Genomic DNA, 24227 nt, shown 5'->3' with positions numbered 1-24227 from the left:
GTCCCACCCCTTCATCAAAACCTTTGATTTGTTTTTATGTGAACATGACTTGTCTTTCACATTTCCCTAAATAGAGACAACATATTACAACTTCTACCGTGTGTGTGTGTGTGTGTGCGTGCGTGTGCGTGTGTGTGTGTGTGCATAATGTATAATACAAGATATTTTTATATAATACAAGAAAATATTTTCATATTGGTTCACTCGCTGTATTCTTGACTTGGCTTTTTTCACAAAGCATTTTACTGCTAAGAACTCAGATCATTTTTCAGTATCTTCCACTGAATCAGTCATTCCTTTTTGTGTGTGTGTGCACATTGTGTATATAATTACTTTTGTAGTGCTTGAATGTGTCCACGTGGCTGTATTGACCTGCATGTCTCTGAGGGGAGAGAGCAGACACCGTTCAGCTGAAGAGATTGTGTTTAGTGTCTGGGTAAACAGAGGATCCTGCTGTGGTGTTTATATTAAGGCCAGGGGTGAAAGCTGTGTTTGCTTTTTGGTAACAGGTCAAGTGTGTGTGCGTGTCATACATCACATGATTTTATTATCTTCGATAGTAGATATTTTGAAGACAAACAGATTAGAGGCATTTGATTTCCTTAAGTATTTTTGACAACAGCATGTTGCATGTCCAAGAGTACTGTACTGTATATTCTTATATATACATTGTATTCTCTATTCTCTTCATTTCATAACTATAGTTACCATGACAACAATTAAACCATTTTAAATAAACATACTATTGACAGAAAACCTACACTGCAAGATAATAACAATGCACACTATTTTTGGAAGAACAAAAATATAAATAATTGATTTAAATCATACAAGGCATGTTGTTGATTGACCTGCTTGAGTCACATTTAAAACACATTTATAGATTATTATTATTTTGCTAGCAGGTCAATTAACCAAAAAATGTTCTGAATGTCAATAATGTGTCTGGTCAACTACGTCACTCGTGTCATCTATGTGACCCTTACTCAACAGTTACCATTTAAAACATATTTTAAATGACTTCTGACATGCTTTAAAGTGTAATGTATACCTCCATGCCTTAGCTCTGTGTGGTACAGTGGGACAGTAAATGAAAATAATACATACAAACACAAAACGTTTGCTAGAGGAAGCACAATCATATAACTATTACTTCTGATGTATACAGTATAGATGATTTCAGCACCAACAACATAAACAAACGTTATGTGGCCCAAACTTAACTTCCGGTAGACCTCCGCAAAGAATCAATAACTGTTAAGTCGTTTTCATTCAATTTCATACAATAAATATACAATAAAAAATATTATAAATGAATATCAATAAAATAAATTGTTATATTACGTACCACTAGCCAGACCGATAACCAAACACAGACTGGAAGTTAACTTTGGGCCAGTCGTGTGTGTCTGATGGAACTGTCTATCACCTACAACATGCCTCCTGTTCTGTCACAGCCACGATAAGAAAAGAGAGACCCCAGACTTGGTGAAAATAAGAATAGACAAGCTTACACCTCCATCTGTCTCTGTCTAAGGATTGACTGGATTTATCTGGAAGGTTGAAGAAGTTCATGTCAGGGCGCAAGTACTAAACATGAGCATCTCCCAAATAAAGACAAATGATGTCCGGATCTTTCAGTGCTCAAAAACTCAGCTCAATTTTGTGTGCGTGTGTGTGTTCATTTCGGTATCTCTGAGGAAGACTCACAGCTGAACCTCACCTTCACATCTGAGTTATTATTACTATTGATTTTCCAGACATGTGTTTAATAAACCTGTCAAATCCAACTAGGACGTAGAGGAGACTTTTAAATCTTAAATTCATTATGTAACCTCTCATCTTTGCTTTATTGCTCTTTCTAGACTGTGCAGGTTGTAAGGAGGAAATCAAACAGGGGCAGTCTCTCCTGGCGTTAGAGAAACAATGGCACGTCAGTTGCTTCAGGTGTCAGACATGCGGCATGGTGCTGACGGGCGAGTACATCAGCAAGTGAGTGACACTACCTTCTACACTTACACCACATACTGTATATTGTCACACAAAGCAGCTTGTTTCTCAAGTTCAAAACCACAATGATATTCCCACTTTGGCATCTTATAATCAAGGTGTGGTTTGATCATTTGAAGATGTGTTTTAATTACTTGCATGCGTTTGTATTGTCAGCACATTCTCAACGTGATATTTTTAGATGTTCTCAGGAGCTTTACACCCAATATACTGAGTTTTGTTTTTAGCATTACCATAGAAGCTTATTCATGCGTGTTTTATTTGCAAACAGAGATGGCATTCCTTACTGTGAGTCAGACTACCACGCCCAGTTCGGGATTAAGTGTGAAACGTGTGACAGATACATTAGTGGACGAGTGTTGGAGGTGAGTATACTGCTCTGCATCTCAATGTGATACTCTAGATGTCAGCTAGGCAGGAGCTGATGTGTGATGGGAGGGTCATAACATAGGAGCACAAAACTCAATGATTGGTCTTTTTGCATTAACTGTGGATTTTTGTTCCCCCTAGCTGTAATAGCAATTGCTGCCAAATGTGTTTTAAACATTACCTTCATCTGCCATTGTTCAGACAAAAAGGCGGTCCTGTCCCAAACTGACAGTATTGGTTGAACCAATGTTATGTCCTGCCAAGTAATGCTGTTCGAATGAACAAATTTCAGTTCTGTTTGGTGTTGCGTGTGGGGCAGAAATTACACACTTGATCTTTAAATAAAAACCCTTTTAGTTTATTAAATTCTTAAATGTATTAACTAATAGTGAGCAATATTGTTTTTCAGCATGTATTAATCTTGTTAGTTAATGTCAGTACAATTATTCATGTTAGTTCATTGTGCATTATCTAATGTTAATTTTAAAAATTTATTAGTAAATGCTGAAATTAACATGAACTAAGATTAACAAATGCTATATAAGTATTTTTCATTGTTAGTTCATGTTAACAATGTTTGGAAGGGGACATTTTTTCAACCAAATTTTAAAGGTCCAGTGTATGAAATTTAGTGGCATCTAGTGATGAGGTTGTGTATTGCAACCAACGGCTCACTCCATCCTTCATCCATCCTTTTCAAAGCACTACGGTGGGCTGACACAGGACAAAGATGTCATCATGTTTTCGCTTCTTACCCGAAGGAGATAACATGTTAGAGTAGTTTTTTTGTTTAGGGCTACTGTAGAAACAATATGGCGAATTCCATGTAAGGGGAACCGCGGTGTATGTAGATATAAATAGCTCATTCTAAGGTACTAAAAACTTAACGCTTCATTATGGAAAGCCTTTATACACCTCTGAAGACACTGCATTTATGTCAAAAGATGTTTCAAAAAACGACACACTGGACCCTTAACAAATAACAAGTAAAGTATAATGTAGTTGTTCTTTTTGGTAATTGACTTGTCTTTCCTTGTCATAAGTACACATTACCACACACAGAAATCGACTGAATAGACAGCGTTTGAGTTTAATAACACTTGAAACAAACATGAATTTTATCCATCAGCCGACCCAGGCAGCCAGCTTCTGCTATAAAAAGATCAAGGGCTAACTATGAGGAGAAGCCCAGAGAGACGGCGAATAAAACCACCGTTTGAAGCATCTGCTCTCAGAAATACATGATCATCTCTGTCTTGAAACACTTTTACCATTTATGGCTAACAGACGTGCTTAAACCAGCACATGACCAGCTTAAACCAGCACAAACCAACAAATCAGCATCAAAACATACCAAACCAGCATATGCTTTTTTTTCAACAGGTGGAAGTGGAATGTAGCGAAAGGGGTATCGTTGTGCTATTGCATACTGGTATTGTTATCAAAAGATTTAAGCATAATGTCCGATCTCACGAAGAACAATAACCATAAATATAATTATAAGTTGGAGTTTTCTAAATCCAAGTAAATAGTGCCGTACACGCCATAACTTTGATAAAGATTTAGAGGAACGATATCATGTGATCACTTTCAGAGTGATTTTTGTAAAACTGCAGCATGTTAGCCCAGAATAAACAACATTATCATTAATTGGTGTGGACGCGAATATGGTTATCGTTATAGTTATCTTTATACAAAAGTTACAGTTCACCTTCAATAGACTTTAGTCAGATTAAGTTCAGGCTCAAAAGTCAGGCAGTGAGGATGTATGTTGGTGTTTAAAGGAATAGTTCACCCAAAAATGAAGATTCTGTTATTATTTACTCACCCTTAAGTTGTTCCAATCCAAACCTGTATAATTGTGTTTGTTATGTATAGCACAAAAGAACATATTTTAAATAATGTTGAAAACTAAACAGTACTGGGGCACCATTGACTACTATTGTAGATTTTTTTCTTACTGTAGTATTCAAGAGTGCCCCTGAATTCATCCATTTATCTTTTTTTGTTGTTCAGCAGAACAATGAAATGTATACAGGCTTGGAACAACTTTAGGGTTACTAAATGATGACAGAATTTTCGTTCTTGGGTGAACTATTCTTTGAAGTTCTGAAGAGTGAATTCAGCACATCTAAAGTTTCTGGTTCACCTGTTTGACAGTAAAAGCCCCAAACCTTTGTGTGAGCTGTTCAAATCCTTCACCACTAGATGTTAAAGCCCTTTACTGAGAGAAAGAAATTTTAAACTAATGAAGGATCAGTGGGTTGTTCTGCCTAGCTTTTAGTTTGTCTCCATAATCTCTCGTCCTTCAGAGGAATGGCCTAATATCCTTCACTCTGACACTTCATAAGCAAAAATGGTTCTTTTGGCAGTGTACCCCTGGCACCCTTCCTTTTGTTGACTTGCTGTTTTCTGTTACATCACTGAACTGGGCGTTGGAGTCATGGAGTTAAAGAGAGAGAATCTGTGCTATGTGACGGTCGCAGGGGAAGAGAAACATGATGAGGTAGTTTACATACAAATAAGAAGGGAGATAATTTGCCAGCAGAGTTCCAAAGCTGATGAAGCTTAATGCTAATGCAAAGCGTCACACACACGCTCACTTATTCCTGTCTGTGGGTTTGCTCCTTTCCCAGTCTGAGTGGCTGGCGTGAAGTGCTCCGTGTACCAGCGAGAGCTCAAGTTGGGTTATTTATAGCTAGTGGGACACAGGCTGATTTATCTTTATCCTGCCTGTTTGATTTGCACTCATTCCTCATGAGAGACACCTAGTGATACAGCATGCCTCCGAGCACTAGAAACTGACAGCTCTCTGATTCTTGGACCAGTGACAGCATGCACTGTTTTCCTAGCTCACATATCGGCCTTCTCTTGCCATCGCTCATCTCCAGTTTAGCCATCGAGAGCATATAAGCGTTCTATCAAAATCTATTCAGCTGGCTACGCATCTGCCTTTTACACTGAAAACCCGAATAAGTTGAAAATACTCAGTTTGAGTAAACTTATTCTCTCAATTTTATTAAGTAATGGGATCTCCCAAAACCTTTACTGTGCGTTCAAGTGATGCTCATGTAGATTGTTCAACTTCGACTTATAAGTTGACTTATAGGAACAGTTCACCAAAAAATGACATCTGTTTTCATGTACTCGCCCTCGAGTTGTTTCAAATCTTTATGAATGTCGTTGTTTTGATGAACACCGAAAAAGACATTTAAAAGAATGCTTGTAACCAAACAGTTCTTGGCCACCACTGACTACCATAGTAGGAAATATTGCTTTATAAAATTCTTTGTTCTGTTGAACACAAAAGAAGATATTTTGAAGAATGTAGGGAAGCAAACAGTGGGGCACTTTTGACTACCATTGTAATTTTTCCTATGATTGTCAATGGTGGCCAAGAACTGTTTTGTTACAAGCATTCTTCCAAATATCTGTCTCTGTGTTCATCAGAACAAAAAAATTATACAGATTTGGACCAACTCGAGGCTGAGTAAATGAAGACAGAACTGTATCCCTCTTTGTATTTTAAGTTAAAGTGTTGTATACATTTTGTAGGTGAACAAGTACATTTTTTAATTTATTAATTTTAGTACAAGTAAAATGAGGGCGTTTACAGCATAGGGGAAAGTAGCTACGTTTTGTAACTCCTACAATTCTGTAAAAAGCTTCCAAGTTGGTTGAGTGATTGCACAGATTCATGCATAAACTAGGCATTAACTTTTTTCACACTGCTTTATTCCCACGCTGTTATTTTGTAGTTGTCATGACTTTTATTGTATCCCATTATTAGCTGTCACTACAATTTTGAAGCATTTCTAAGTAATTTATAATCTGATTTATACCCTTCTCTCTCTTACACTACTACATAAACAGAGTTGTGAAATGTTACTCTTGTTTTCTTCAGTTCCTTCAACAAGCTGTGATTATTTAAACTGACCCGGTGGAATAGCCCCTCAATTACTGATTCCTGGCTGTAAAGGATCTCTGTAAGCTTTAAATGTGTGTTCAGCGGCCAAGAGAGTCATTAAATGAGTCTGTGGAGCTCAAATGAGTCCTGAGCGGCCTTAAAAAAAGCAGTAAAGTAAGCAGTAAAGTGAAAGCGTTCTGTTGGTTAATATGGAGTACGTTGTTGAGAGGAGCTATATGTTTGCTGCTTTTAATGCACTTGTGATAATGGGTTTAACAGCTGGAACACTTGTGCTTGTTCAGGTTGTTTTGAAATCTCAAGAGGATCTTTTGACACTTTCTTATCATCTGGATGTCAATTCCCTGTTCTCTCTTTTATTGCCCAGGCTGGAGGGAAGCACTACCACCCCACCTGTGCCCGTTGCGCTCGGTGTCAGATGATGTTTACAGAAGGAGAGGAGATGTACCTCACAGGTGAGAAAAGGATGCAATGCTTATGGGATCTGAACCTGTGAAAGAACTTACAACACACAGAAAATATTGACCGGCATCAGTTTTGTTACTTCACATGTGGAGACTTCTCCTTTTTTGGGGGATTTCAAATATTAATGTTTCTCCCAAAATTCCTTAAAATGATAGTTCACCCACCCAAAAATGAAAATGATGTCATCATTTACTCACCCTCTTGTCATTTCAAATCTGTATGACTTTCTTCTGCAGAACACCAAAGAAGATATTTTCAAGAATGTTGTTAACTGGCACCCATTGACTTTGGTTTTGGTTTTGTGTCCATGCAATAGAATTGAATGGGTGCCAGCACTGTTCGGTTACCAACTTTCTTCAAAATATATTTTGTGTTCTGCTGAAGAACGGAAGTTATACAGGTTTGAACTGACAAGAGGGTGAGTCAAAAATAACAGAATTTTCTCTTTAAGCTCTCTCTCATCTCTTTTTGGATTTCTTTAGCCTGTGAGTTTGACTTTTGCGCAGTAGTAAATGAAGTTTGAGTTGATAAAAGACCTCTTTGAGAGTTTTCCATGACAGTCCTTAATAATTAGCTCTTGTTTCCGGAACATTACGAACAATGTGCAAGATTCATGAGAGAGATAAAGGCTTTAGTGGAAAGGCTTTAATGAAGTGATGTTATTCTTCAAAGACTTGTGCACAGAGGCTCATCTAGATTGGGCTTAATGGTCCATTCAGTGGATTCCCCGTGTGATCGCTCATATGACTCCCAGTGCCCGCGGCTGGTACACATTAGGATGCACCACAGGTCCTGCCGTGTGTTTGTCTGTTCACATTTGGTGGTGTTAGACAGTTGTGTAAAAGGTTAGCGAACATGCCTCATGGTACAGTAAATGCAGTTAAGAGTCAGCAGTGCTTAGCGTCAGTACTTAGGCATTAAGATCATGTATAGAGAGAGCAAAACAGGGATACGGAAGAAGAGGCAGAGAGAGCGTGCGAGATCGAGAGAGAGAGAGAAATCCATCTATTTGAAATCGAAATTCCACAGTTGAATGGATGCACTCTGGTCGTTTATTCTCCAAGAGTGATTACATTGAATTTGACTTAATAGCTTTAGTTCTTCATCTCAGAGATATTAAATAAGAAGTTAAAAGCGCAGTCCTTCTTTCTTTTATCAAACTGCGTTTTAAATACGCACTTGACTTACCATTTTATATATGGTTATACTGTATGTGTGTGTATACAGTATCATGCAGCTTCTGAACATTCCTCTTTCTGTCTCTCAGGTTCAGAAGTGTGGCATCCTTTGTGCAAACAGGCATCTCGAACAGAGAGGAAACTCAGAGTAAGTGTTTTGCTTCAACAGAGCTTGGACTTAATTTTAAATGCCTTCTGATTTTGTTTTTCCTTGTTTATTTTGTTGTACAGCTCAGGCGCACATCAGAAACCTCCATCTCTCCTCCGGGCTCCAGCATTAGTTCACCCAGCAGGGTCATCTGTGTAAGTAGCCAATCACTGTCCAGCCTAATGGGAGCATGAAGTTAAAGTGAAATTACCCATGTTATATAACCTTCATCTTAATGTGGATTTGGCTGCAATTGATACAGATTTAGAAGAGATGCACACACATACAGTATATGTTAATGTAAACGTCTCCTTTGATTGTTGGCTTTATGAATACATTTACATGTAGATAGTAGATGAAAGCAGTATCACACCCGTTCTTGATACTGACAATTCTAATCAAAGAGTTAATCAAATCACCATAAAAACATACTATGTACTTCACCATCCCAAGATGCATCACTCACATGCAACACATGCTATAATTTATTGGGTAATTCATAACATGCTCTCTGTTGTGGTGCAGTCATTAACATCTCGTGTAAAAGTAAAGGTTGCCCATATGTGTAACCTTTGTGCCGTGTGCGATTGATGCATGCAGAACGCAGTGTCAGCATCTGTGCTGTCAGGTCCATACACTGCTGAAGGTCAAGCGTGAGAGTTTTGCGGCACACGTCATGTCATGTGTGTACTACAGTATGCTTGTGTGAGATGAGAATGCAATTACATTCATTTACATTTATGCAATTGATGCTTTTGTCAAAAAGCGACTTTTCGTGCATCCACGCTAAATGTTTTTTATTAGTGTGTGTGTGTGTTCCTTCAGAATCGAACCCACAATTTTTGCATTGCTAACACAATGTTCTACCGAGTGAGTTACAGGAACAATTACCTTGCCCCTTTGTTAAGAAATCCAACAACCCGGCGAAGTCGAAATGGATAAAGTCAATGAAGGAAATGGAAGGAAAAAGGAACTCAAAAATAGAAAAACTTTCTGTGCTTTGAAATGTGTGCTTCCTGGCTTAAAGGGACAGTTCATCCAAAAATGAAAATTCTAGCTTCATTTACTCACCTAACCAACCAAACAGTTCTTGGCCACCATTAACTACCATAGTGGGAAGAATTACAATGGTAGTCAAAAGTGCCCTAGAACTGTTTACTTTTCTACATTCTTCAAAATATCTTCTTTTGTGTTCAACAGAACAAAGAAATGTTTCCTACTATGCTATTCAAAGGTGGCCAAGAACTGTTTGGTTACAAGCATTCTTCCAAATATCTTTCTCTGTGTTCATCAGAACAAAGACATTTATACAGATTTGGAACAACTCGAGGGTGAGTATATGATTATAGAATGTTCATTTTTGGGTGAACTGCTCCTTTAAAGTTGTATTTGGAACTGAAGAATCCTTAGATTTGTGCGCTACAACAAAGATCGTATTTATAAACTCACCAAAAAAGACCCAAGAGACCATTTGGTATATTGCAGATTTTATTTATGAGCACAGTTTCTTTTTTTTCCAGTGCACAAGCTCTGCCGAGGGCTCGTTCGCACACTTAATTGTCCCATTGATGTTGTCGTTTGTCATCACCTCTGTTCTGCTCATTGTGTTTGACGTGCGTGAGTGTGTGTATTTGTCCCTCTCCTCAGGCCAAAATGGAGGACGAGATCCTTGATTACAAAGACTTGGCAGCGCTGCCTAAAGTTAAAGCCATTTATGAAGTGCAGAGGCCGGACCTCTGGTCCTTTGAGCCCAGTCACACATACTGCTCCGATGACAGGCTAGAGCGACTCAGCTATGGGGAGGTACTGCTCTAGCGGGCCACTTCTAGAACCACTAGCATGTCTTCCCCCATCCCTGGATCTTCTGGCCTGGTCCTAGCTGAGCTTAGCATAGCTTTGCATTCTGTTTTGTCTGTGGGCTGGATGGATGCTTTTGTTTGCTGTAATAAACTGAACGTGTGTTTTCCCAACAATTAATACTGAATTTGAGCACTTTTGGTTGAGGTTTCCTGCTTTTGTCTGCTTTTAGAAACCTCTCATGCTGGCATTAATGCAATGTTGTCTAATTCATGCTTGCTTAGAAAATGTGTGATGGTAATTTGAGGCTAAACAAGAGTAGGTGGGCATTGTAGGCCTCTTTCATCCTGTTCCTTTCACTTTTCCTCACATATCATGGAGAATGATCTCTAAACAGAAGATTTATTTCTGATTTTGTGTTATTCTGACTCTCCTCATCCTTTTTATCTCCACAGTCCCTGGGCACACTCTCTCCTTATTCTCAGGTAAAAAATGTGGCTCAAAACTCTACTGTTCATTTGTTACTTTTATCTTGCTCACTGGGAGTTTGCTAATATTGGGTTTATGGTTAAGGTATTCTCATTTAATTACAAATATCACTTCATATACTCTTTTTTTCTTAATATTTATGGTATTGTTGCAAAATTGGCCATGTACATAAAATATTATGACTTGCCTTTTTGAATATTTTAAATTTAATATGCATATTTGCTTAATAGCAACATAAATGTTACATTCCACATTTTACAGCTAGAACTGCGCTGTACTGTACATCTTTGAAAATGTATATATATTTGATAATGCCATGTAATATATCAAACCGATTGTTTTCAGTCAATGTTCTTGTGTTTTGTAATAATACCATCCTATACATTTCATGCATCTTTTTATTTTTTGCCTCTACTTCTGTTCCCCGTATTTTCTGTAAATCTGCTTTGATACAATGCAATATTGTGAAATGCACTATAGAAATACACTTTAAAAATTAATTTGCTTACTGTCTTGATAAAGTACAGTAATATAAAAATCCAAGTGTATTTTTACACTTAGTTAATGTTTGGTCTGCATGGTCATATTCAGAGCAATAAATTATAGAGCAAGTTCTAAATACTGACATTGTCTATGTGGACAGGACATGTATGAAAGTATGGATGTGAGGTTGAGAAGATCGTCCAGTCCAGGATACATAGACTCTCCCACCTACAGCAGACAGGGCATGTCTCCCATCATGCCTCGCTCTCCACAGCACTACTACCGATATGGTGAGTTCCCGTTACCTTGCTTTTGACAGTTACATAGAACATACACTCTTTGTCAAAGAATTATACTGAATATGTAATATATAATTTGACCTTTAACTAGTATCTGAAATATTTTCCCTCTTTCTAACAACAGTTAAAGGGACAGTTCACCCAAAAATTAAAATTCTGTCATCATTTATTCACCCTCATACCATAAAAAAACATTTTGTCTTCTGCTGAACACAAAATAGGATGTTATTTTTCGTCCACACAATTGTCAAGTCAATGGGGACCATTGTTGTTTGGTTACCAACATTCTTCAAAATATCTTCTTTTGTGTTCTGCTGAAGAAAGTCATGCCGGTTTGTAATTATTTTTTTATTTTTGGATGAACTATCCCTTCAAAGAGTTTCTTACAATAGTCACTTCTTTACTTATTACTTTAGGTACGTATTTAGCAACACAAATAACCAATCGAAGCCCATTATTGTGTGGAATACTTGCTTGTTATTAGAGGGACTTGTCCCACCCATCCCACCCACATCCTGTGCACCCGTCTGTCTGGCACAGTATGGTTTTTCTCTGTTTTGAAATGCATACTGTCCCTGCCTGGCTAATCACTGTCCATTGACATGAAGATCACTGTTGTGTTGACTGAGAGTGTGTATCTAGGGCACGCAGGAAGTGTGCACTCATGTTCTGTTAATGTCATTGGCTTGGGGCTTGATGCAGGCACTGAGAGTGGCAGAAGTTCACCCTATTACAATCAGCTCGATGCCCGGTCCAGCACGCCCACCACAAACCAAGCTCCCAAGCATTTCCATGTGCCAGGTAGGCCATGCCTAGACGTTCACTTCATCAGCTGCTTTCATCTCTTTCATACTCATTCAGCAGTGTATTTAAATATAAATGAGAATCGTTTATCTCACATAAAGACTCTCTGACGTCTCTATAACTGCTGAATCTGTCTATACTATACACCTATAGTATGTCTTCTTACCCTCACACTCTCCTCCACCTTGTTTTTAAGGTCCCTGGAAACCTGAACAAGAAGTACAATAAAGCATTTCCTGCCCCCCCCCACCCTCGACATTTTACTGTCTTCTGCCTTTCACTTGCATCTTCTCCATGTTTAATTTGTAATGTCTTCCTTTCTTCTCAGCCACAGGGGAGCCCAACATCTACAGGAAGCCTCCCATCTATAAGAGACATGGTATAGTGTGCTCGGCTCGGCCCGACCCGGCCTGTTTCCGTTCACGCTCAGTCTTGCGGCTGTGTGGGCCCATGGGAAAGATGTGTCTGATTGGTTTTTGTTGTTCTCCATGGGTGTCCTCAAGCAAACCCTCTAGTCACCCTTAAGACAGATTGACTTTCAGAGTAGCGAGCTAATGATAAAGAACAGAGGCTCAGGATTTTGTGGGCATAAACAGAATATCACGGCTGTGTGTTTTAGTTAAAGGGATAGTCCACCCCAAAATGAAAATCTTGACAACATTAATTCAACCATGTGTGGTTCAAAACCTGTATATTACATTTTCTTCTGTGGAACACAAAAATATGATCTTTTGAGAAATGTCCATATAGTTGAAGTCAATGGGGGCCATTGTTGTTTGGTTACCAGCGTTCTTCAAAATATGTTCTCTGCAGAAGAAAGAAAGCCGAACAAGTTTGCATCGACATGATAAAAGAATTTTCATTTTTGGCTGAACTATCCCTTTAAAATGATGTTGTGACATAACAGATTAAAAGTACTCTCGTCTTCTCGGTTTAATCATCAGACTGGCGTCCTGCTTTTAGTTCCCTGCATGACGGAAGAGTGTAGAACTGGCACGACCCTCATCCTGCCTGCCACAGGAGGGTGATGAAAAAAGGATGAGGCTTGCTGAGGCATGATTAAAGCCTGCCATGCCCCCCTCTGCTTTACATTGACTGAGACATGGCTGCATTAGATGCCACAGAAACCCCCCCCCCCACTGAATGCCAAGTTAAGCTCTAACCCGATAGAAAAACTGCTGTTAGCAGGCAAACCGGTTTAAGCATGCAGTAGGCAGGTGTGAAAGTGTCTAAAATGCATTTTTATGCACTGTAGGGTCACAGCTTTCCCCATGTAGGGAGCGTCCAAACATGCTTGTGTTAGCGAAAACACAACAGGTGCGTTTGAACTGAAAGCGGCAAATGTTTCAGTGTAGTAAAAATTCCACAAGAGGTGAAGCTATATGGCCGAGTACATAGTGCATTGTTTAAGTGTTTGTCATTTATGACACAACTATGTTACACTTGGTGGTTGACATTCAGACTAGGCAGTGTAACTGTATATATGTAATGTTTATCATATGATTTGATAGTTGGTAGTTTATGTATTAACTCTGTTTTTGTATTCCTAAATTTGTGATCCCACACCTTTTTGACTTTATTAGTGTATCGCCTCGACATACCATCACTTCTGACCTTGTTGTCTCAATAATAACATTAGTACATCTTTGCTTCTTTACTGCATGTCTGTGTGTGTGCTTATGTGTATATTTTATATGTATGTGCATTACAGGCTTGTGTCATTTTTCAAAGGTATTAATGAGCTTTATTAGACTATAGAGTAAAGCCGTGGTGCACACACTGCGCTTTTAAATATTTTTTATCTTTACGATTATTGCTTGTAACACTACACAAACATGATCCCAGATAAAATCCATGTCCCGCGGTGTATGTAGATAGAAATAGCTCATTCTAAGGTAGTAAAAACATAACGCTTCATTATGTAAGGTCTTTATACACCTCTGAAGACATTGTTATGTATATTATATTGCATTTCTGCCAATAGATCTTCCAAAAATGTATACATTGGACTTTTAAAAATGGACATATTCATGAAGACTCATCCTGAGTTTTATGTATAGGTTGTCTTATGAGAAGCCACATTGCAGAACTGTGTCTTAAAATTTTTGACACTGCCAGAATTTTATCATAGGAAAAAATTTGATTGTATGAGTCAAACTGCAGATTTTATCCTAGCGTCATAAGAATTTTTCAGGATACTCAAAATGAGTCTCCAAAATCGCACAGTGTGCACCCGGCTTAACATTGACAACTGAAAAAATGTTCATGGATAATAGATAACAAATAAAAAGTATTTCTAATTTGTAGGCCTAAAAGTTCTGAATTTAAATATGGTAAAGGGTGTTAAATGGAGCTGATATTACCACATACATTTTGGTATCTGTAAGCATAATCAAATCATTTGGAAGGGGTGAAATCTGTTGTAGTTTGTAAATGATGGTTTGATTCTGTAGAAAGATAGATTCTGCTAAGCTTATAAAGTTTTAAAGTAGTCCTGCTAATTAGTATGGATAATATATAACCTGTGAGATTTATGTGTAAGAAAGAGATTCATTCCTTTCTGTACTGAAGTTTTGCACAGAGCAGCACTAACAGTGTAGATTTATTTGCTGGACAGCTCAGATACTTGCTCATTTCATTAAGTGTGATCTCTGAGAAAGGTCATTTCTGCCAACTTTTGGGCTCAGTTTAGAATGTGGTCAGGGTGATGTGAAAACTTGTGGTAATGCGCACCACATGACCTGCTATAGATAAAGAGGAAAACACACATAAACAATAACTGCAGCAGATGTTCTTAGTTGGGGGTTTCAAAGGTGAAAAATATTAAAAGAGTAGCACACCCAATAGGGAAATATGTCCCCTGAACATGCAGTTTGTTAATATCACAAGCCGGTAATGAACACCTTACAGAAAATATTTTGCTACCCATATGGTTGATGTGTATGTGTGCATAAACTTATCGTGTGATTGTCTAGCTGTGTTTGTGTAGTATAGAGACGTACTATGAAAGCACACCAGTTGCTTTCCTGCCATGTGGGTACAAAAAGATCTCACTGAAAACTCTTTGGGATGCAAATATTTTCTCCCTTATTGTTTTCTCCCTCTTTTTCCCCCTATTACCTTAAATACAATTATCTCTGCTGTCCTCGGTCACTATTCACTCTGTAAGTATTCTCTCTCCCTGTGCACTTGCTCATCTGTCTGTTTGGGTTTTGTGTTTGTTCACTCTGATTTCACCCACGGTTGTTTTTGTTTTTAATACTGTGAAGTTTTTTTCTATAAGGTGGTGTGTTGTTAATATTGTATGAGGTCTGTGCTTCCGTATTTTTGTAGAATGTTATGTGTGGATGGGAATTAACTTCAGTAAATGCAATAAATGCAGGAGTGATTTTGGAAAAATATATCTTCATCTGCAACGTTTCTAAGAATGCAAGACTTTCACATATGTACTATTTCATTCTTTGCATAATGCTTTATAATCAGTGTTGATTGGTTGAAACTTGTGTTGAAGTCATTTCCTGCTCCAGCCTGTTGTGTGTGGGCAATGTAGTTGTTTGTACACTTCTGTGTTCTTTCTTTCTTCTGTAATCTGCGTGTGTGCTGTTATATCTTAACCTGAAAATGTAAATTTCACTTACAGTGAACTTTCTCTCCACAGACAATTACTGCAATCCAGCAACTAAGAGCAAAACCAGTGAGGACATCCTTCAGTCCTCCAAGTTCTCAACAGCATACTCGCCTGAACACTACCAGCACTCAGATTACTACCATCACACCAGCTCTCCTAAATGTAGGTGACAAATTATTAACAACAAATTACACAACATTTAAGTGAAATAAAACTGTTTTTTCAAGTAATTTCAACTTAATACAGTATTTCAACTGTTGATCAGTGTTGAGTTGAGTTAAAAATTAAAGTAAGTTACATGTGTTCGATGTAGGGAATCGACGGTATGATTAATTGATTAACAGTTTACTTGAAATAACTTAACGATGATCGAGTTCAAGGTCATGCACGTGCATGCGGCTCATGTGCAAAACACATGCAGCAGACTCATGGTAAAACACAATGGCTGTCCACTTATTACATTATTTTGGCGCGATGATTGACAGGTCACGAAGGCGGAGGAGAGCTTTTGTTAATAAAAGTTTCATTTCTTCGTTTAATATAAGTAGTGTTGTCCTTCATTTAAAATAGTAATTAACCACAAACTGTGTTTGAAGTAAGGGGAAAAGTACTAATGCAGTATTAATGTAAACGAGTAATCGAATAACTGATCGTTAATTTAAATAGATTATGGGAATTTGGCTAAATTGACATCCCTAGTTCGATGTGTTAAAGTAATGTGATTGTATTTAAAAGTTCAAGGCGTCAAAGAAAAATTGCAGTGTAGAAATTTTTTTATTGAATATTTACTGAATAACATCATAGAGCATTCTTGCCATTCGTTTGAACTGTTTCCATACATGAATGCCAGTAAAAGTCCTGATTGTGGAAACAGTTGGTTTGACTTGCATACATAGTTGGTATGCCATAATTATAATGTACAGTAAACTTATTCCATTTCAAAAGCATTTCACTTTCCTTTTGAGCTGTTCTGTGCCTCTAAAAACTCTTAATGTATTCACATATTTGATGTTGTGACTGTTTGAGTATTTTGAGAATAAATTTAGCCCCAAGGGGTGTGCAAAAGAGGATTCATGTTTACATTTTGATGAAAGACTGCATATATATTTTATATTGCATATTTTCCCCTGCTGCCAGGGCTGTTTATTGTGTAATATGCTTGTGTGTCTCTTTAGAAGCTTGATCCAATTCTGATTGATGCTTCATCAAGACATTTCTCTGTCTTTCACTTTCTCGCTTTCTCTCTCTGGCTCAGCTTCACGTGCTCCCAGGAGAAGATATTCTTCAGGTGGAGAAGAGGATGGCTGGAGTCACGGTCTTCAAAGAGTAAGACTCTGAAACATTCTCTCTTTAGTTTCACATGTCTTTCTGGCATTTGGTCTGTAATTAAAGCTTACCGGAAAAACAGCGTGCCCAGATTTTATTATCAGAGATCAGCTATTAAGTTATAGCACATTAATCTGCTCAGAGACTCAGAGACAATTTAACAAACAGCATCCAGGTTCTGGATTCAATTCATACATTCAGAAAAGAGGTTAATTGGGGTTCTTTATAGATCCTAAGGGATGTTTATCCAACGTCAATTAAATATTTTTGGAAGTGAAAAGTGTTTTGTATTAAAGGCAAAAAATTACTATATGACTATACACTGTAAAACACTGCAATTTATACAAAGTTTACTCTTTTATTTTCACTCATTTTTAAAACACCGAAAAAAAAGTCAAATTATGGTAAAAAAATGCAAATTTACGGTTACAAATGTACAGTTACATGCAAAACATGCTATTTTAATTTACAAAAATGTTTTTTCTTTTACTTTACTATTTTAAAATTGTATTATTATTTTATTTATTTTTTTAGCTTTTTGTTTTTAAAGTTTTTTTAGTGCATTGCAATTTTTATATTCTACATTAAAAAAATGTTCTGGGAATAACTCAGACAACTAAAGCTATAAAAGGTTAGGATGTTAGGATATTGTGAGGTCTTCAAAGGTTCTTTATATAACCTTTTCACCTGAGTTTCATGTAATACCTTTGAGCCGCTCCAAATATGAGGACAGGAAAATGCAATTAATTTGTTCTCTGTATATAGAAAATGTTTTGATGTTCAGTATTAAAAGTCATTATATGAATTAATAACACTCAAGAATTAATAACAGTTAAGAAATATAAATTTGATCTTTAGTATCGATATCGGCAGATATCACTCTGAATAATCGTGTCGGTGGAGAAATTTAGTATCGGTGTATCTCTAATAAAAAGCAAGAGCCATCTTCTGTGATTTATTCTTTAAAGACACTTCATCCTAATTTCTCTATATTCTTACATTTGCATCTCCCATCTCAGATTCAGGGTGGTATCGGTAGGTTGATCCTGAAGGAGGAGATGAAAGCCCGCTCTGGTTCCTATGACAACGACCCCTGGGGCAGCACGCAGAACTCCCGCAGCGGCAGCAGGGAGATGTTGCACAGCATGGGCCACAACAACACTGTTAACGGCTGTAAGTGCTCCACCAGAGAGCTGATGTACAACCACACATCACAGAGATCTGCATCTGCGTGTTTGGAGGGGATTGCCGTAGTGTCATCAATCGCATCATACTTCAATGTGGCTTAATTGTCGGTCACCGTTTTTAAAGGCGAAACCCGTCGCTTGTGTTTGTGTAAGACCCCCGTTTTCCTTTCCCACAATCCCCTCTGGGGCAAAGCGTGACGGCAACAGGTGCGGTGTGGTTTAGACTGCGGGCAGTATGGGAGTTGGTTTAGTGGGCTTTAGTATGTCATTATTCAATGCGAGGCAGTATGATCGATGAAGACGTGGCACCGAGCCATTTCATTAAGACAGTGGATCTCTGGAACGCTTTAAAGTAAAGACAGCCTGGACTCTACAGAGTGACACAGGACGCATATGCTGAAACAGTAGTGTTACAGGGGCGGGGATATTCAGCATAGTGCAGACTCAGCATAATAAAACACTATTACAACTCTACAGCAGATGCAGCGCTATACGCCTCTCTGTCTCCTGCATTCATTTTTCTTATACTCTTGCTTATTGTCAAAAAGATGACGTAATTTCTATAATGTATAGATGTATAATGTAAATGTTAAAGGGGTCATATTAAGCGAATACATGTTTTTCTGTGTCTTTGGTGTGTTATAGTTGCCCATGCATGTATTAGACACGTGAAATTGCAAAAATTAAAGTGTCGGAACAAAAGATGCATTCTATCTAAAAGCGAATGCTCACCCAGACCTGCCTGAAACACCTCGTGTAACCACACCCCCACAAATCTACGACAGTTCGTGGTATGAGTTGACTAAGACCGCCCAAATGTATACTTGGTGGGCATACCTGTCAGTACAATTGCTTTGGAACCTGATGTTCCAAATATAGTAAGAGGCGTTACATTTCCGGCACACGCTTGCAGTATTCGACCAATCACTACGCACTGGTTAACTGGCCAATCATAGCACACCTTGCTTTTCAGAGCGATGAGCTCTGATGAGCTCACCTTAAAGGCGGGGAAAAGAGGAGATACAGACATGCACGTTATGTGGAAAATACAGCGTTTTTGAACCTTAAATCGTGCATTACATCTAAAACAAACGATAATTTTTCGATTAAAACTATTGTTTTAGCCATGTCATATGACCCCTTTAAGTCAATGTTGTTATGTCTGGCCCAGTCTGAACTTTATATTGTCTTTTGCTGGTCATTTAGCCTTTCACTCCATGTATGATGTGTGGTCCTTTCTTCTCCCATTTTACATCTTTCCTCTCTCTCATCATGTGCATGTGAGCAGGCTGTTCTCCTTAATTCTATTTCTGTGTATCTCATGGGGAAGTTCACAAAGCATCTTGAATTTTCCCTTCAGTCTCCGCCCTTCTTTTTAGTTCCCTGTTTCCATACATGGATCCGGCTCCACTATTCCTATATTTCCCTCCCTCATATTCCTCGCTGCAGATCTCAACGCCTGGTGCAGCCCATGCTGTCGTCCCATACCCTCTTCTGTTCATGAATAGAAATGAGTTGCTGGCTTTACTACACATCACATGAAATAGATGAAGCTGAGAGGGAGTGAGAACAAAAAGAGAAGACTGAAAGTGGCATTGTAGGGTTTTTTTTATACAGCAAAGATAATACACTGGAACACAGAGGGGACGTCATGTGGAACGAAAGGTTACACACTAGCTGCTGATAATAAACCACTAGCGCATGAATGATGGATTGTGGGAGGTAGCGGAGATTAAAAAAAGCATTAACCTGAAATTAGGGAATTAGTATGTTCATCCTGTTCTTGTATAGCCAGGAGGAGGTGTTGAAAGAGTAATGTTATAGCCTTTTGCTAACTGAGAATTGAACCCATGACCTTTAAGTCACCAGCACCATGCTCTACCAGATGAGCAAGAAAAACAATTATAGGAATGCAGTTTGTATTTTTACAAGCATGATGGGATAAAAAGGGAAGAGAGACATTCAAGCATTAGCTTTTCTAACTATATTAAATAGTATGTTTAATTTATAGTTGTCATCTATCGCATGGGTGACATCTCAATTAAAATACAAAAAAATAAACATTAAGTGATGCTAAGCAAGATAAGACGTGAGTTGGGTATGCAGTACATACTTGAGCACATCTCTGTTCAGCTTTATTTGTAGATTAAAATACAAGAAATTCTTAGGAAATTAAAGCCTTTTGTTTTGTTTATTTGTGAGAGGGCTTCATTTGCATCCATAACTTGCCTCTTGTTCCCTTCGGCTTTCTCCTTTTCTTTCTTTTCCCTTTTCAGTGCCACTCATGATCATTCATCAGTCTTCTTCAGTGTTTTGATGTGCTGTGTGACTGTTGCGCAGTTTGCTCTACATTCTGTTTGTTTACAGTTTTAGGACTTTTTAAATGGTTTATTCAGCAGCCCCAGAGCTCAGGGGTCCGACCCGATGACGGACAATTAAAGCAATCCACACTATGATGCACATTATACTTAGTTTTTTTGTAAGAATGCACAGAAAGCCGGTATGTCCTAGTTTACAGCTACGTTTCCTTGTTTAACCCAAATTAACAATCTGTTTTTATTAACACATAATTATTAAGTTTATATGGTTCTTTCTGGTTTTATTTCAGCTCCTCTGACGAATTTTGCAGCTGATGGTGAGTGGCTTTTAAACTCTGTCACCTGTGCAAAAAAGAGTTTTAGCATTAAATGCAGGATCTGATTTTGGATTTCATCATTCTGTCAGGGATTTAAATTGGGGGATGGAATTAAATGTTTAAGAGTTATTGTAGTATTAAATTATCAATTGAGTTCTAAGAAAACTGCTGAGTTGCAGGGTTCCTCTAACCCAAATGAGTAATCACTCCATATTTTTGGCAACGCTTTTAATTCCAGGGGGAGTGTGGTAGGTTTGCTGTAAATCACTTCGGATTGAAGTGTCTGCTAAATAACAAATGACCAATACATTTTGCCGTGTAGCCAACATAGATTATAGCCTGGTGACTGGCGCCCTCTACTGTCTAATAATGGATTATACTCTCAATTTTAGGCTGTATTCACACAGAAAATTAAAGAAATATGTTTGTTATAACTTTTTATAACTGTTATTGTAGCTTTCATTTCTGTTGTTTTTATTTGAAGACTACATATCAAAGTCAGCTTCTTTACCAGGATATGGCATGAATGGATTGCACAGGGTAATATTTGACTCATTTATTCTGTTTATTTTATAATGAACAACTTATATTTATTTCATTGGAAGGACAGAGCTGGAAATCAATTGCAGATGTTTTTAAATTATCCACAATTTATTTGCTGGTGTGTTTGTTTTTCAGCCACAAAGTGCCGACTACTATCAGTATGACAGTGGCAGTGAAGTCGACTGGGGAATCAGAGGTAAATGAAGGTTATTATTTTTATTTGTATTCATTAAACCCCTTTTTCATACACGGACTGAGTTTTCTTTCTTTCTTTTCCAGCAGAGTACAAGGTAAGCGGGCTTCTTTAACAAGAGTCTTAAAGAGAGACTGCAAATGCCTTTATACAGAAACACCAGTGAAACTGTCCCACTGTCAACTTCAGAGGAAAACCCCAGATTTACTGTATGTCAGTCTAATGAACCCTGATGGGTCAAAGCAACGTCCTGCCGGTCAAAGCATGTATAAACTTGAGCACGGAGAATTCACTGCTTCCAGGTCATAAGGGCACTGTGTAATTTCCCATCTGACCCTTAATGGGTCAGGAACTACAGGATAGCCTGGAGCTATGAAGGGTCAGGGGTTTGTTTGACCTCTTTGCTCATGGTTGGACGAGAAGTGTATTGTTCTTGGGTGACACTTCCTGTCTCTGTCACTGCTACTGTGCCAGTGGGTTTGAACCACAGTGAAGCAATTTCCTGTCACTTCTGTGGTTGATAGAAAAGGGTGGTCCATCAATGCACAGCACAGAGAAGAGTGCTTAACTTCACATACTAAGATATGAAACTGTTGTTTTAGTTAAGTTAAATAAATAAAATGCCTTCAAATGCTTTAACAATGTACTGTTACATACAGCAGAAAAAAAACATTTCATTTCATGTCAAGTTTTCTTTTATTTGCAAAATACAAGCATGTAATTTAATGAGCACAATAAATGTGTATAGTAGCATAAAATGCCAAAACCATTTCAACACAATTTTATTGATGCTGCCCATACATTTGCAATTACAACAATATAGGCCTATTCAATAAGTCAATATATGTTAGGCAGCTAAATAACTTTACTGTGTCTTTGTGACATACTTATTTCATTAGAAATACATTTTAACTTCCAGACTGCATTTTAATGTCCACAGGTCTATCCATATGAGGCGCTTATTGTGACCACAAGGGGGCGCAACAGGTTGCCAAAAGAAGTAGATCGGACCAGATTGGAGGTAAATCAGAGGATTTAGTCTATTGCTTTCGAAACAGAGATTGTGAAGGTATAGCTTTAAATGAAAATATATCGTTTTTAATTGTGATCTACTCATTGATAAGTAACATTTCATTTTAGCGCCATCTTTCCCCTGAGGAGTTCTTTCATGTGTTTGGAATGACAATTGCTGAGTTTGACCGACTGGCACTGTGGAAGAGGAATGAGATGAAGAAACATGCCAGGCTGTTCTAGCATTTCTTTCCCTCACACACAGAGAGAGACCTGAATACCTGTTCCAGTCAAACTAAACAAACACATCCTCAGACATACAGTCATGCCTGGACTGCACCAACAAATTGTGCAACTGTCCCGTGTGAGGGGGAAAATAAATGATCAGACAGTCTAGAAGACCATAAGAAAGAAGGATCATCAAGTTTTTATTTAAGTAAACACATTTCATATTTTCAGACATATTTTGTTTGCGTTACAAAAACAATTAGAAGGAATTTATATTATGCCTTATGTTCTGCGTTAATTTATGCACCAGCAAAATGAGTGAACAGAATGTAGATAAAATTATTACGATTACATCATTTTACAGTCGGTGGATAGCCTGACATTATCCATTTTAAGCTCACCAATTAAACAAGTACATCATGTACTTGTAATATTTCATTTGAAATCTTATAAAATCATATTTTTCAGTCCTTTTATTTCACTCCTGTAGGAACTACATAAGCTTGGATGGGGTAAAATCATAATTAAGTGATGATTTGCTCGACAATGAATACCAAAGTCTGTTATTTGTAATGTTAGCAGATGAAATTGAGCACTGTTTGCTGCTGTGCTTTGTTCAGGTCATTTCCAAGAAGTAATGAATACTGAATGTATACTTTTATCACTAAAAGACTTTAGGATTATTAGACTAAGTATGCTGAGACATACATTGGATATTGTGATGGTAGAAATACATATCTTTGACTTCAATATGTTTGATACAGATGACTAAATGGATACTATATGGAGAAATTAAGGTGCAATGCTTTTTTCTCCAAATGTTATGCTCTTGAAAAAAAAGATTTCTTGTTAGGCTAGGGCAGTTGTCTTTCCTGTTAGAATGGATTAGGAAATACTGTGATCCCTTAAATGGGTTTATTACATTTTTGAGTTATCATAAGGTGATTTCTGAGTTACATGATTTAATACCGTTGATGCAAAGGGAGTAAATATAGGTTGTATTGTATGGACAATGACAGGGATGACATGTTCATAATCACACATAATTGGAAAGAAATACACATCTGACTATTGCAACAAGTGACCATTAACAAACTGTAAGCTTCATTGGGACCTAACAGTAACTGTGGGCTTTTATTCCCTGGTGGTATACTGACATCCTCAAGATTATTGTAGTTTTGTACCTCACTGACAAACAGGTGAACCATCATGTTATCTGCCTTTGTGTGTAGTGTTTACAACCTGTTTGCCCAATAGACTATGAAGTGTTCTATTCACTTCATAGTGAAGGAAGAGAGTTAAGAGTATACCCATATTTTTGATTCTCTCTTTTTTAATCGCTACGTTGCTAACTTTATTTATCTGTCAGTTTCAAAAGACGATGTACATCTTATATTGCAATAAAAGTTTGTTTTCTTGTGTACAGCTGTGCTTTATTTCTGTCATGTGTCGTGTGGCTTCAGTATGAATGAAGGGCGTGGGACATTAAACCGGTCAGGGGCAGCATTA

General features: G+C 37.7%; 1 protein-coding gene across 6 annotated transcripts in view; it reads left to right on the top strand.

Annotated features, from left to right (window-relative positions):
* ablim3 (actin binding LIM protein family, member 3) overlaps positions 1-24141 on the top strand; it is a 52501-nt gene extending 28360 nt beyond the window's left edge. For 2 of the 6 annotated variants that reach the window (XM_057350222.1, XM_057350221.1), the window contains 19 exons: positions 1866-1992; positions 2282-2375; positions 6672-6759; positions 8037-8095; positions 8179-8250; positions 9743-9898; positions 10348-10377; positions 11025-11154; positions 11866-11964; positions 12296-12346; positions 15626-15757; positions 16851-16921; positions 17941-18094; positions 20717-20743; positions 21228-21283; positions 21422-21482; positions 21566-21576; positions 22420-22500; positions 22620-24141. In XM_057350222.1, the coding sequence (XP_057206205.1) occupies positions 1866-1992; positions 2282-2375; positions 6672-6759; positions 8037-8095; positions 8179-8250; positions 9743-9898; positions 10348-10377; positions 11025-11154; positions 11866-11964; positions 12296-12346; positions 15626-15757; positions 16851-16921; positions 17941-18094; positions 20717-20743; positions 21228-21283; positions 21422-21482; positions 21566-21576; positions 22420-22500; positions 22620-22733 (1613 nt within the window). In that variant the 3' untranslated portion in view covers positions 22734-24141. The remainder of the gene's footprint in view (positions 1-1865; positions 1993-2281; positions 2376-6671; positions 6760-8036; positions 8096-8178; positions 8251-9742; positions 9899-10347; positions 10378-11024; positions 11155-11865; positions 11965-12295; positions 12347-15625; positions 15758-16850; positions 16922-17940; positions 18095-20716; positions 20744-21227; positions 21284-21421; positions 21483-21565; positions 21577-22419; positions 22501-22619) is intronic. The other 4 variants (XM_057350223.1, XM_057350224.1, XM_057350226.1 and 1 more) reach the window with 4 other exon arrangements.
* The last annotated feature ends 86 nt before the right edge of the window (positions 24142-24227 follow it).

This window comes from Triplophysa rosa, linkage group LG13 (assembly GCF_024868665.1).
Source record: "Triplophysa rosa linkage group LG13, Trosa_1v2, whole genome shotgun sequence".
In the NCBI taxonomy this organism is placed as follows: domain Eukaryota; kingdom Metazoa; phylum Chordata; class Actinopteri; order Cypriniformes; family Nemacheilidae; genus Triplophysa; species Triplophysa rosa.
This window is presented reverse-complemented; position numbering and strand designations above follow the sequence as displayed.